Genomic DNA, 13,466 nt, shown 5'->3' with positions numbered 1-13,466 from the left:
ACATCTGCAAAGTCCCTTTTGCCATGAGAGGTCACATATTCACAGGGCCTGGGAATTAAGATACAGACGTCTTTGGAAGAGCCCTGACTGTGCCTACTTCAAAGACATCACTAGTTCTTACCCATAGTGCACCTCTTTTAACCTGTATCTCAACTATTTAGTATTCTGACAGCTGGAGGCTTGCAATTCATTAATTAGACTATTAATGTTTGAGATGATCACAGTTGCTAGTATGTAGGAGCTAGAATTGTTTATGGAATTTGCAGGGCAGAATCTCCAAAATGACTAATAAATAATGAAATTAAGCCCCTATTGAGATTAAAGGGGCAGTTTGACCTCTCAAGTAAAGTCGATTTAAATGTGCTGAGTTACCAGTACCACTAAATTAATTAGCTACATACTTCCAAGAATTTCCCCAATTTGTCCAGGTGTTGAAGGACATAATATATAATAAAGTCAATTGATACTGACCTTGGATTTTTTTTGTATTCTCTGAAGGCTTAATCTGGAGTCACAATTCCTTAGACAAACACTATCAGACGTGCCTGTCGTATTCTTCAAATCTCAAAAGTTATTGAATTTGGTAAAGAAAAGAAGGCACGCCATTATGAGGTATTTCAACCAAGAAAAAGCAATGAATTTGCTTTGTCCTTTTCCCTCGATTTCTGTAGCAGTCTCATAAGTTCTAAAATGCAAATAGAGAGCTAAAATTGTAGAACTTTTTCCATACTCAGAAGGCATCTGTGCGGATCTAATGGCATTTCACAAGCATTTCATGTGGCAGTGAATGCCAGATCTGATGGGATCAGACCTGGTTTGAAACCATTCTTGCTGATCAGTTTCTAAAGCATTAGGCAGAAGAGTTCTAGCATGATTACAGAAATGAGAATCCTATTGCCTTCCTCTTTATACAGTACAAGGAGAATGAAAGCCAGCAAGTGTGAAGGAAAGTGCTTTGAAGTTGGGAAGTTTATGATATGTCTCCCTCTTTGGGTTCCTAGCATGCTTCAGAAACGGTCACAAAATGCTTGGGCTAATAAAACTTTATGTTTACTTCATTACCTCAAACCTTTAAATTTACTGTCATTTATATTATTTCAATTGTTTTGAGCTTTAGAGAAAAGAAAGTGATTGGTGGGAAGAAGGAAGACCAAACCACATCAAGTGGTGCTTTTTCCTAGAGTAATTAGCTTTATGTGGAGGTCTGAAAATCAAAGAAGATATATTTCCATTTCTTGCCTTTTGTAATTCTAATGATGTATTAACAGACAAGCAAGAGGAGATAAGAGTACAGCAGTCCTCAGATGGTTCCAAAAAGCCATTTTTAAGGAGTGTTCTCACAGGATAAAAACTGCCTCCATCAGCAACATGGCTTAAGAACAACTGTGTTTTATTGGTTTAAGGTGCATATTTTTTTTCACATTTTAAGATCCCCAAAATCAGAATTTGTTTTACAGCTGATGGCATTTTACAATTAATTGGCAGCCATTTTCTTCCATAGTAATACATGAAGTAATGCAGCCTTATACAGTTTTGTTACGTTTGATGAAATATGGTATTTGTTTTGTTTTGTTTTGTTTTTTGCGGTACGTGGGCCCCTCACTGTTGTGGCCTCTCCCGTTGCGGAGCACAGGCTCCAGACGTGCAGGCTCAGCGGCCATGGCTCACGGGCCCAGCCGCTCCGCGACATGTGGGATCTTCCCGGACCGGGGCACGAACTCGCGTCTCCTGCATCGGCAGGCGGACTCCCAACCACTGCGCCACCAGGGAAGCCCGAAATATGGTATTTATTATAGTGCTTCCTTGAATGGCTTTCTCGGCTACCAGTGCACTTGGTTATTTCTGCCTTCAGTACAGTGATTTGTAAAATTTTACTTCCCAGCTAAACACCATCTTTGAAGAAGTTTTGGGATTCCTATGTACCCAACAATAGTTGAGGTGCTGGGAATGTAGGATTTAAAAAAGGAGAAGAACAAGTTTCTAACTGCAGATATTCTTCTGAGTAACTAAGAAGTGGTTCTCCTCTCTGTGCACGTGACCATCAGAATGACACACACTTGCTGAGTGAATGTGGGAAATTAAAAGCAGTAGAGTCATCTCAGAAATGCCCTGTTAGGAATTACAGGCAACTTCTTCTTATACTTTCCTATTTTTCTGAATTATTTTTTAGTAAATAAATGTTACTTTTTGTTGTTTAAATAGCAAATGCTACTTAATAGGATGGAGCCATCCTTGGGTCAAGACAATTAATAATAGTAGCGTTCTTTTTATTATATTTATTATCTAGTTGTATACTTTAATATGTACAGTTTATGTTATATCATGTATACCTAGATAAAGCTTTCTTTTTAAGGGGTCGTAGTTGAAAAGACAATTCCTGTAATGGAAATTTGACACAGTGTAGTGTAAACATAAAGAAAGCAAATAAGTCCTTCTGAGATTCAGGAATATTTCAAAGAACAGGTAACCCTTGAGCTTTTCTATTCTGAGCCTGGAAGGAAGAGTGAAGTTGGCCAGGCAGAAAACAGAAAATGGCAGGACACGCATCCCAAGGATGAGGACAGGCTATGGAGGCTTGAAGGACTCCCACACAGCAGTGGTGAAATGCCTTTCAGCCCTGGGTTCTCATAATTTGCATACACATCACCTGCTCTGCTGACTCACTGGGCTCCCAGACCCGGAAGGCAAGGGCTTTGTACACTCACTTCTGTAACCCCTGAGGACCCAACAGAGAACCTAGCAGGCCTCCTTGAATGCTCCCAGAGGAGGCTGAAATGACAGTGCTCAGATGTGTCGAGCCACGCCCCAGGCATCTACTCAAGGACAATGTTCACAAAGGGAGAGAAGGCCTTTGAGACAGAAGCTATAGGTGTAAGGGTGTCTGTCTGGATGGGGCGTCAGGAGACACAGAAGCGGAAAGGGCTTCAGTGCCTGGGGCTTGTTGCCCTCTGCTCTGAACCCAGCCTGGCTCTGGCTCGGTGAAGGATGAAGGATCTGCACACTCTGTGGGGCGCCCAGGGTTTTGCAGCCAGCTGGGCAGGGCAGTAGTCCTTCATGGACCCTGTCTCAATTCATTCATTCTTTTATAACTCTCCTGTGTATTTCATATTAAATAGGACTTTTGCAAGAAGATGTGAATTCCCAAGACAAAATTTAGCATTTCACTTTAATGGAAATAAAATCAGGTTCAATCACTGTTTACCTGATCAATAACTGAACTCAAATACCACATAGTACTGGCTTTCTGCCATTTCAGATAAGTGGAAAGCTGTAATAATCTTTCTGTCCACCGATGTGAGATTGACAGCAGTTGTTCAGTGGAGTGTCCCTGATGGGATGGTTGCCAGCCTCGTCTGCAGAAAGGTGGTGAGAGTGAAGGTACATTCAAAGGGAAGTGGGTTAGATTAAAAGTCACTGGTGGTGCAGAGGTTAAGAATCCGCCTGCCAGTGCAGGGGACACAGGTTCAACCCCTGGTCCGGGAAGATCCCACATGCTGCGGAGCAACTAAGCCCGTGCACCACAACTACTGAGCCTGCGCTCTAGAGCCCGCGAGCCACAACTACTGAAGCCCACGTGCCACAACTACTGAGCCCATGTGCCACAACTACTGAAGCCCACGTGCCACAACTACTGAAGCCCACACGCCTAGAGCCCGTGCTCCGCAGCAAGAGAAGCCACTGCAATGAGAAACCCAAGCACCGAAACAAAGAGTAGCCCCTGCTCGCCTCAACTAGAGAAAGCCTGTGTGCAGCAACGAAGACCCAATGCAACCAAAAATAGATTAATTAATTTAAAAAAAAAAAAGATTGAAAAGAAGGACTCAAACAAGTACATGTGCATGTGTGTGTGCTTACCAGGTACTGAGGAGAGGGGGAAATGGGGAAACACTGCCAAAAGTGTAAGGAATTTTACTTTGGAATGATAGAAATATTTTGCAACTAGATAGAGGAGGTGGTTTAGTACATTGTGACTGTATGAAATGCCACTGAATTGTTCAATTCAAAGTGGTTAATTTTATGTTATGTGAATTTCACCTCAATAAACAAAACAAAAAGTCTGTAATACAACATAGAAGTGATTGTGAGCTCTATTACCAGACCTGCTTAACAAACACGTAAATGTTTCTCATTACAGTAGCTGGTAGAGATTATGATCCGTGATTAGGTTCTGAATGACCAGTAATACATCTCATATTCAACTTACATTTTGAAAGTCAAAATAAGAAAATTAATGGATATTTCTTTTTTTTTTTTTCTTTTTTTTTTTTTAGGACTCTCAGCTCACTTCCTCGGGACACAGTAATCCAAGTAAGAAAAGTTTCTCTCTATAGCTTCATATGTGGGTGTTGGAGGGGGTGGAGCAGGTGAGGAGGGGAGATACATGCAATAGATAGTAGGTTTAAAAGAATTTCACTAAAAGGCAAAATCAACTGGGGAAAGGAGGGCCATTTGTTCAAGTGTTCCCCCAAAATGGGTAAGATGCATGGTGACCTTGAATGCTCGTCTCTCTTTTTATTCAATGGAGGGAGGGCCAAAACATAAAATAGTGAATTTCAAACCAACTCTAGGAGGAAGGAACACCATCCTTTCTAATAGTTGGCCTCTGGTATGTGTGAGGGGGAAAATTTTTAAAGGCAGCTAATGAGTTACCTAAATTGAAAGAAAATAGGTGGGTAAAGAGATCAGAAGACCTCATGATAAATGTCCTTAGAATCCATGAAGAAACCATGCCCTCTTCCAGGGAGAAACAGACTAAAGGGTCCAGGAAGGAATTTCGTTACTGAACCCAGTGTCAAATAAAACATATGGGCTTCATCATCAAAGAGAGAATATCATTCCATGAAGTATTGTTTTAATTCTCTTCTTTGGCACTGTTAATTGGTATTAATGTTTTCTTGAGCATTAAATATGCATAAGCTACCCCATTCATGTCGTGAAAGCACACCCGAAAAGACTGGGCTTTGTTAGTCTCCTGATCAGCCAGTCGGCTGAGAGCATCCCTTGCAAATTTCAAAGCTATGTTTGAACATGAAAATCACTCTGAGTCAGTAGATGTGTCTTAGGAACTGAGGCTCACCTACTGAGCATCTGTGAGGGCCGGAGGATTATGGAGAAAAGACATCCAGACAAAGGCATTGGGAAGCCCCAGACTTTTAATGTACAGCTAGAGAAAGGTCAGGGTAGGGGGAGGATGGCATAATGATCCATAGGCAATATCCCTTAGTCATCCCACCCTCTGTTGGAATTTGCTGTGAGCACTAGCACCAGGGAAGAGGTGAAATGCCAAGGGACTTTGAAATCTATAGAAATTCATAAATATAATAGTAAGGAAAGGAATCAGGAGATGCACGGTTAGGTCCATGAGGTGTGTAGGCGTCAGCATCATATGCCAAAGGCTAGAGCGTACGGAAGAATTGCCAATTGCTTTCCTCACCATTTCTTTCCATTTGAATTTAAACAGTTCAGGGTAAAGGGAGGAGAAAATAGATATAATAGAATAAATGTACCTTCTCTCAGCTTGGAGCCTTTAACATAAAGAAGAACAAAGGAAACAGCTGTTCAGTCCCGTCTGTGTGCAGTCTCTTCTTTATGTGTGCTATTTTATTTAATCCTAACCATAGCCGTGTGAAGTAGGCATTACATCTCCGTTCTGCACATGATGAAATTGAGATTCTGCAGCTAATAACTAACCCATTACCTTGACCCCCAAAATGTTGCTTCTGTCCTTTCAGTGTGAGATTGAATTCTTGTCCAAGATTTCTTTTTGCATCTGGCATATTTTTACAGCATGCCATAACTTTCCCTTGCTGATACTACAATTGAGATTATGTAAAAGCAGACCTATCTTCTGTGGAATTGTGAGTGGCACTTGCATGGTGTGGTATAAATCCCTCTGGCATTTCATCATCTGAGGACATTTGTAATTGGTTTTCTCTTTTCTAGGGGTAAGGGGATTTTTTTTTTCAAATAAATCCCCCCCCTCAAAACCAAGCACATCTATAAAAAGATAATATCACTATTTAAAAATTGTAGTGATGTGGTATATATATACAATGGAATACTACTCAGACATAAAAAAGAATGAAATAATGCCATTTGCAGCAACATGGATGGACCTAGAGATTATCATACAAAGTGAAATAAGTCAGACAAATATCATATGATATCACTTACGTGTGGAATCTAAAATATGACAAAAATGAACTTACTTACAAAACAGAAACAGACTCACAGACATAGAAAACAAACTTATGGTTACCAAAGGGGAAAGGGGGATAAATTAGGAGTTTGGGATTAGCAGATACAAACTACTATATATAAAATAGTTAAACAACTAGGTCCTACTGTATTGCACAGGGAACTATATTCAATATCTTGTAATAAACCATAATGGAAAATAAAAAAATAAAGATAAAAATTGGAGTATCCTCTGTAGATTATAGCACATTGGAAATTTTAGGAGAGCTGGTCCCACCAGCATTTCCCGTGCTGTTTCTTGTATTTGCTTTGGAATCATTACAGCTTTGGGAGTCATGACTCCAGTAAATATGTAGAAAATAGCAAAAAACTGTACTTCAGAGAGACAAAATGTGTATTGATGGACTGACTTTCCCCACTTTAGGTCAGTCATTTTTATCTTTTTGAAATTAGAAAAACTAAATTGTGTAGGTACTAAGAGAAAAGAGTGTATAAATTAAACAGAAGATTATTTTTTAATCCAAATCTTTTTAAAGAGAGCTACTTTAGCCAGTTTGCTGATTACCGATTAATATAAAATAGAAGCTAACTAAGTATTGAGAAACTTGAATATTAAAACAGGTGATGTATGTCTACAGTTTTTTGAAAGTGTGAGACTGTCCTGTTCAGATGGCAGCCTGAGCATAAGCACTTCTTTCCCTCCCTTCAGAGTCTCCATTGAACTAACCATAAAGCAATAGTGATGCAAATAAATCCCTAACGGCACTGAGAACCAGAAATTCAGCTGAGTGTCTGGAAAATGGAGACTGGATAAGACCCTTCTGTTAGATAGATAATCCTGGGCAGGGAAGGTCATGACCCAGAAAAAGAAAAAAAGAAAATAATGAACCATACAGGAGCAAGCTGTGGTGGTAGAGGCAATGTCCTTGGGAGCTCCAGGAGAGACTTGATTTCCTCTCAACCCCAACAGAGAAGCAGCGTGGACTGTGCATAGTGATGGGAACATGGCCATTCTTCCACCATTACTCCTCTACCACTATCTTAGCGGCTTTCATACAGAGCTTTCAGTCTGGCTTTCCTCTCTCAAAAAAACAAAATACAAAAAAAAACCCATAGTAATATTTGCTAAGAAAATGAACAGCTAACTAGAACTTCTAGTTAGGAGCTAGTACCTAAGAGAGAAGCAAAAGAGATTCTGAGATAATACCAGACCTTAAACATAGGTATCTCTGATGGGCAGAGGAAGAGCCAACTTTTCTCAAGAAGGAAATAAACCGAAAATGCTCTATACCCAGAATAAAGTACTTCCTGTTTTTGTTGGGGAGTGAGAGAGCAGTCAGGGCTCCCAGCTTGTCTTGAGGCCTCTTTTCTCCTGAACCCTAAATGAAGACTTCCAGTTAAACATACCCTGTCCACTTAGAAAGAGCCCTAAATCAGCCCTTCCCTACAAGGGAGACATATGTTAGCAAAATGGATCAATATACTAATATGGGAAATCCAAGCCAGTACCTTTGTTAACCAGCCTGTTATCATTCAAAGATGTGAATACATAACCCAGGAGCACCAAAGAGAAGGAATGACCCAGAGGAAATCTACTTAATTCAAGGAACAGAAGAAAAAAATTTCAAATGTAATTACAGTCTTCAGAAGGATTTGAAATTATTTGCATCAAATAAAAAGACCAGATTGGTATGAAAAAGAAGTTACAGAACAAATGAGCACTCCGGAATTAAAAATAGGGTTGGCAAAATTTAAAAATTTAATAGATAATAGCTAAAGTCTGAAGTCTGGAATATAAGGTTGAAAACATGTTTTTTTCTGAATATAAAGCAAAAGTCAGATGGAAAATATGAAAGGAAGTTAAGTTACATGGAAGATTAGTCAGGGTGGAAAGGTCCAATCCAGCTAGTAGGAATACCAGAAAAAGAAAATAGATAAGAATAAATAATAATAGAAATAGAATTCCTAAGGAAATGAGCACTCATTGTCAAAAACACTTATGTACAATGAAACAAGAGCAAGGAAAAAGAACAGACAGCAGAGCATTAGAGAGACCTCCAAGGACTTCAGATATTGGAATTACCAAGCCCAGAATATAACGTAAGAGTGCTTACTTTAATTTGCAGAAATGAGAGAATTGAAAATATGATAAAGAACAAAAACATTTGAAAATGTACTAATCAGAACCTCTAGAAGTTAGAAAATAATAACAGAAATTAAAATTTCTTTGGTCAGGTTTAACAGCAGACTACACATAGGTGAAGAAAAAGTAATGAATCAGGAAACTGAACTTAAGAAATTGTCTAGAATGCAGCCTAGAGAGACAGAAATGGAAAATATGAAAAAGAAGTTAACAAACCTGGAGTATAAAGTGAGAAGGCCTAAATATATTTAACTAGAATTCCATAAAAAAATAAGGGAACAGAGGGAATATTAAAGGAGATGATGGCTGAAAATATTCCAGAATTGAAAGACACTAACCCATAGATTCAAGAAACCCAATGAATCTTCCCAGTGAATCTTAAGCAGGATAAATAAAAAGAAGTCCACCCTAGACATATTATAGTTAAACTGCAAGCCACACAGGTAAAGAATAAATTCTTAAAATGCCCTTAATAACTTCAAAGAAGTAACAATTAAACTTCCAGTTGACTTCTCAACAGCAGCCGTGTATCTGGAAATTGACAAGGTGATTCTCAAATTTATCTGATAGAACAAGGGACCAAAAATAACTCAGGCACTCCTTAAGAAGAACCAGATTGGAGCCTTGCCTTACTAATATTATTATATGAATGAATGAATGAGTGAATGAATGAATAAATGTTTTAGCTAAGTAATGAAGATAATAATAAATTGAGCAATGAAACAGATATAAAGGACCCAGAAACAGACCACAGATTTATGAAAACTAGATTCGTGTCAGAGCTAACAATGTAGATCAATGGGGAAAGAATGGGCTTCTTAATAGATAGTACCAGAATAATTGGTTATCTATAGGGAAAAAAAGGAAACTATCTCCTACCTGACATCATATACAGAAACTATTCCAGGTATTTGTAGAAGACCTAAATGTGAACAGTAAAATTATACACTTCCAAAAGGTACTAGAGAACATCTTTCTGATGTATTTCTTAAGTAGAACACCGAAAAAGTGCCAAGTAAAGGAAAATCGCAGATTTTTTATAAGGAGATGCTGCGCAGCAGTGAGGGTGAATGAACCAAAGCTATGCACATCACATTGGCTGAATCTAAAAGTCATATCATTGAATGACAGAAGTAATCCCAGAAGAATGCCTGCCCTATGATTGCATTCATAGGAAATTTAAAATCAGGAAAAACTAAAGGCTGTTTTATTTACAAATTAATTCATGGTAGCAGAAATTGTCAAGAAAGGGAGAATGATTAACACAAAAATCCATTGCTAGCTAGCTGGGCTTGAATAGGACACAAGCTCGGAAGGCTTCTGGGTTATTTCTTGTCAATGTCCCATTTCTGGGCCTGGAAGGTGTTTTTACAGTTAACTCATTTTACTTTTTAAAAACTGTATATAGGGGCTTCCCTGGTGGCGCAGTGGTTGAGAGTCCGCCTGCCGACGCAGGAGACACGGGTTCGTGCCCCGGTCCGGGAAGATCCCACATGCCACGGAGCGGCTGGGCCCATGAGCCATGGCCGCTGAGCCTGCGCGTCCGGAGCCTGTGCTCCGCAATGGGAGAGGCCACAACAGTGAGAGGCCCGTCTACCGCAAAAAAAAAAACCCCAAAAAAAACAACAACAACTGTATATAAACATTTTTGTACACATTACATGCACGCTCTATTGAATTTCTCTTTAGGAAAAGCATAGCCTTTACTTGAGACAAATGAACCTGTGCCATGATGATATATAAGAAAGAGAATCCATTTGACATAAATACTGGGAACCCTTGCCTTCATTCAAGTGTAGTGGCAGTCCCTCTGTACAGGTCCAGTCCCTCTACTGCTCCTTAGAGACTAATATTTAGTTGTTACAATATTATAAATTCTGTTATTCATGTATAATTTTTCTCATGGCCTATGGGCAATTCCCAAAATTAAATGATTGATTAAATTAATATTAATGAAGATGACTCATTAATAGTTACTGAACAGAATATAAATATTTTAACTCTTGGCTATGCAGGAGGAAAGGTATAGCTGTGCATAGTGGGATGTGAGTTGCCTCACTTTGCATAGTATAAAAGAAAAGGTACTGTCAGAAGTTGTTTAATCAAAAAATAGGTTAAATTTATTCAAAGTTAAAATACCCACTAGACACTAAAGTATAATAGAACTAACAAAAATTTTAAGCGGAAGGGAGGTGGTAGTCTAAGTATATTAAATATCTTATCTCTCATTTTTCATATCAGAAATTATTACGTACTGTCTGAAGTTGATTCATCTAGAAATAAGCATATTACTTAGCGTTATAGTTACAGGACTAACAGGACTACTGACAAAAGCAAGCAGAGTCGTTACCTGTTCTCTACTGTTCAGTTTTTTTTTCTTTACCCTGAGCACAGATTACTTTTATTATAAAATGGTAGCACAGCAAAACTTGCCTTCAAAGCAGAATGCAGCCTAGGTCTATTTTGATTTCCTTTTCATAGCGCTACTTATGGTACTCCAGCAGTGCAGAAGGGGCATGAATTAGATATTATCTATGTTTCCAGAGAGACTAGTCGACATAAAAGTCCTTAATAGATTTACTGGATTAAACATGTAGTTACTGTAATTTTTTAAGTGACCTGTTGGAGGCATCAAGCTGTTTCATACCTTAACTTGTATACCATCTCAGTGGTATGTGTACCTTTCTCCTCTTTTCCCACTGTAGCGTGGGACACTGCATTAATGATAGGTCATCAGACAGAAGACATATACTGAACATGTAATATATGTTTGGTACTGTGGAAGACTCAGGTAGACAAATATGGAGTGTCAAGTTGAAAGTATACATGTAATATACATATACACATACATATGTATTTATATGTGAGTATGAATATATACCTTTTCTTTCTATGGCTCATTTTTTCTCTTTCTCTCTTTAATTATATTTCCGCCTGCAAAATGACCACACTGCACCTGAGCCTATCTCTTATGCCCAGTGTCTTAAAGATCAATGCACGTTCCTTCCCTAGGAGAGCAGTGTTGCATCTATCGTGACAACAGCTGAAATAATCAGGCCGAACCCCCAACAGTCCTCACTGGCGGCGGAAAGGAAACATCTCCTGAGCACCCAACTGAAAAATCCCTTACTGAGAATTCTTCCCAGCCCACATTCATCATTTTCCCTCAGGTCCTGAAAAAGAGCCTATGATTCTCCATGGCTTGTGCACATAGACACTTCAAGTTAACTTCAGAAATTACATCACCTAAAATTTCCAGATATTGGGGAGGATTTTGTGTTTCATTCTTTTTGAAGGGCAAACATAATTTTACTTCCTGACTCCGTCTTGCGTTTACTTTTCCCCAAAAAGGTTAATTCATGATCAGCTGAGAGCACTCATTCCCCGACTGTTCGTTCATAAATGCCCAGTTTGGCCCCATTGCATCCTTCCTGTTTGCCAGAACCTATTCTGTTTTCCCTGTTGCCACAACATAAGTGCTGCTAAGAGCAGAGATAATCAGCTGCAGCTTTGTCCCTGCGCCGATCCACCTCCCGATTCCTGCAGCCCCCAGATCCCATGTGCAATAAGGCCTCTGTCCTCTCAGCCCGCGGGTTATCTGGCAGCATTGTTGGTCAAGGTAAAACATATTTATTCAGACATCCAAACAATGTCTTCATGTATCATATTGATTTCCTTTTTTTTAATGACATAAGTTGTTGAGAAGTGTTTACTGTTGCCTGGGCTTCTGAGCCTGCTGCCTACATTTCTGATGATGAATGGATGTGGAGTAACTTCTGGCAGCTACAGACCAGGGAAAGTAACCAATTTCTCCAAATTAAAGGGGAAAAAAAAGATCGCTATGTTTGAGAAAAATTAAACCTCCATTTAGTTTTATCTTAGGTAATGCAGGTGTTACAACTCTGTACTTTAGGATTCTGGCAGGAGTTGTGGTTTCTCATTTGAAAAGTGATTTCGGAAAGTACTAAGGTTGTTTTCTAGCGCAAAAGCCAGTTGACAAGGTCTTGCATGTGTCCTAAGTGAGTTTACAACAAACCTGGCCTGGAAGACAAAATACATTATGAACGTACAAGCTTTAGAGAAAGTTTATTAATTCTCTGCCTCTATTTTTACTTCAGCATGGTTTCCCACGTACTGGGACTCCGTCAGTGTTTGCTATTGAGGCAGTTAAAATAGATGTGACTTTTTCACAAGGTGACTGTCCCTCACAAATGTCCCGGCAGTGTGTAGACACACATTAGCACAGAGTTACATCTGAGATAGATGTGTGCACTATACGTCACTGTCTTCTTTCTCTCTCTCACAACCGTTCTGTTTGAAAGAACAAAAAGGAAAAGAAATTATCAAGTTTACTTTTGAGTTCAGTTTGGACAATATCTTCAGAATGTGTTCATCATGTAACTCAGGGGGTCATTCCCAAGCCTCGGTGACAATAAGCTAATGGCTACAGCTGACAAAAGGGACTTGGGACAGGACATAGGCCTGAAGCCCTAAAAAGCAGACTGGGGGATTCTGTGAGGTCTCCAGGCCTGACCTGAAAGAGCAAAGCAAAGCGAGTTGCCACCATCAGGCCCATCTCTTGCAACTCATAACCTTCTCCCGGGTATGTTAAACTATTAGCACTACATAACCAGCCTAACTAACCACAGCTAACTCACAATGGCAGTCATGACCTTCCTCCATCCCCTAGCCTCAAGAAAATAAAAAGAAGTGCCTTACAATACAAGGATGTATGGTGTCAAGCCATCAATGGTCGAGGATCTAAGAATTACATTATGTCAATTGCAAGAGGAATTTGCCCCTTAAAACTACAAAAAACAAACTGGTTCCAGGCTCCCTTCATTAAAACCCATCCAATCCTCGGTGACCACAGACGGCAGAAACATTTCTTTAACTAGTCTCTCAGATGGCCAGGAAGGATTTCTGATTTATATCTTATTCTGCATTAACAGGGTGACCCCACAACCTGCTGCTGGGGCTCTCTGTGGGGTGTAATTCTTGGGACTCTTGTAAGCTAGGGTGCAACCTCAGTGTTGTGTAAAATTCTCTCCTCCAAGTTCTGATGTCACCTGACCTGGTTTAGCTTGTGTTAGCAGAAGGGATCAGAATTCAAAACGCCTTGCAT

At 39.4% G+C, this 13,466-nt stretch overlaps 1 protein-coding gene across 1 annotated transcript in view; it reads left to right on the top strand.

Annotated features, from left to right (window-relative positions):
* AFF3 (ALF transcription elongation factor 3) overlaps positions 1–13,466 on the top strand; it is a 555,628-nt gene that overhangs the window by 372,321 nt on the left and 169,841 nt on the right. Inside the window, exon 9 of the mRNA XM_081253559.1 lies at positions 4,272–4,308. Within this exon, the coding sequence (XP_081109685.1) occupies positions 4,272–4,308 (37 nt within the window). The remainder of the gene's footprint in view (positions 1–4,271; positions 4,309–13,466) is intronic.

This window comes from Mesoplodon bidens (genome assembly GCF_964165515.1).
Source record: "Mesoplodon bidens genome assembly, chromosome: 14".
NCBI classification, from domain to species: Eukaryota; Metazoa; Chordata; class Mammalia; order Artiodactyla; family Ziphiidae; genus Mesoplodon; species Mesoplodon bidens.
The sequence above is the reverse complement of the archived record's forward strand: the minus strand, read 5'-3'. Positions and strand labels throughout refer to the sequence as shown.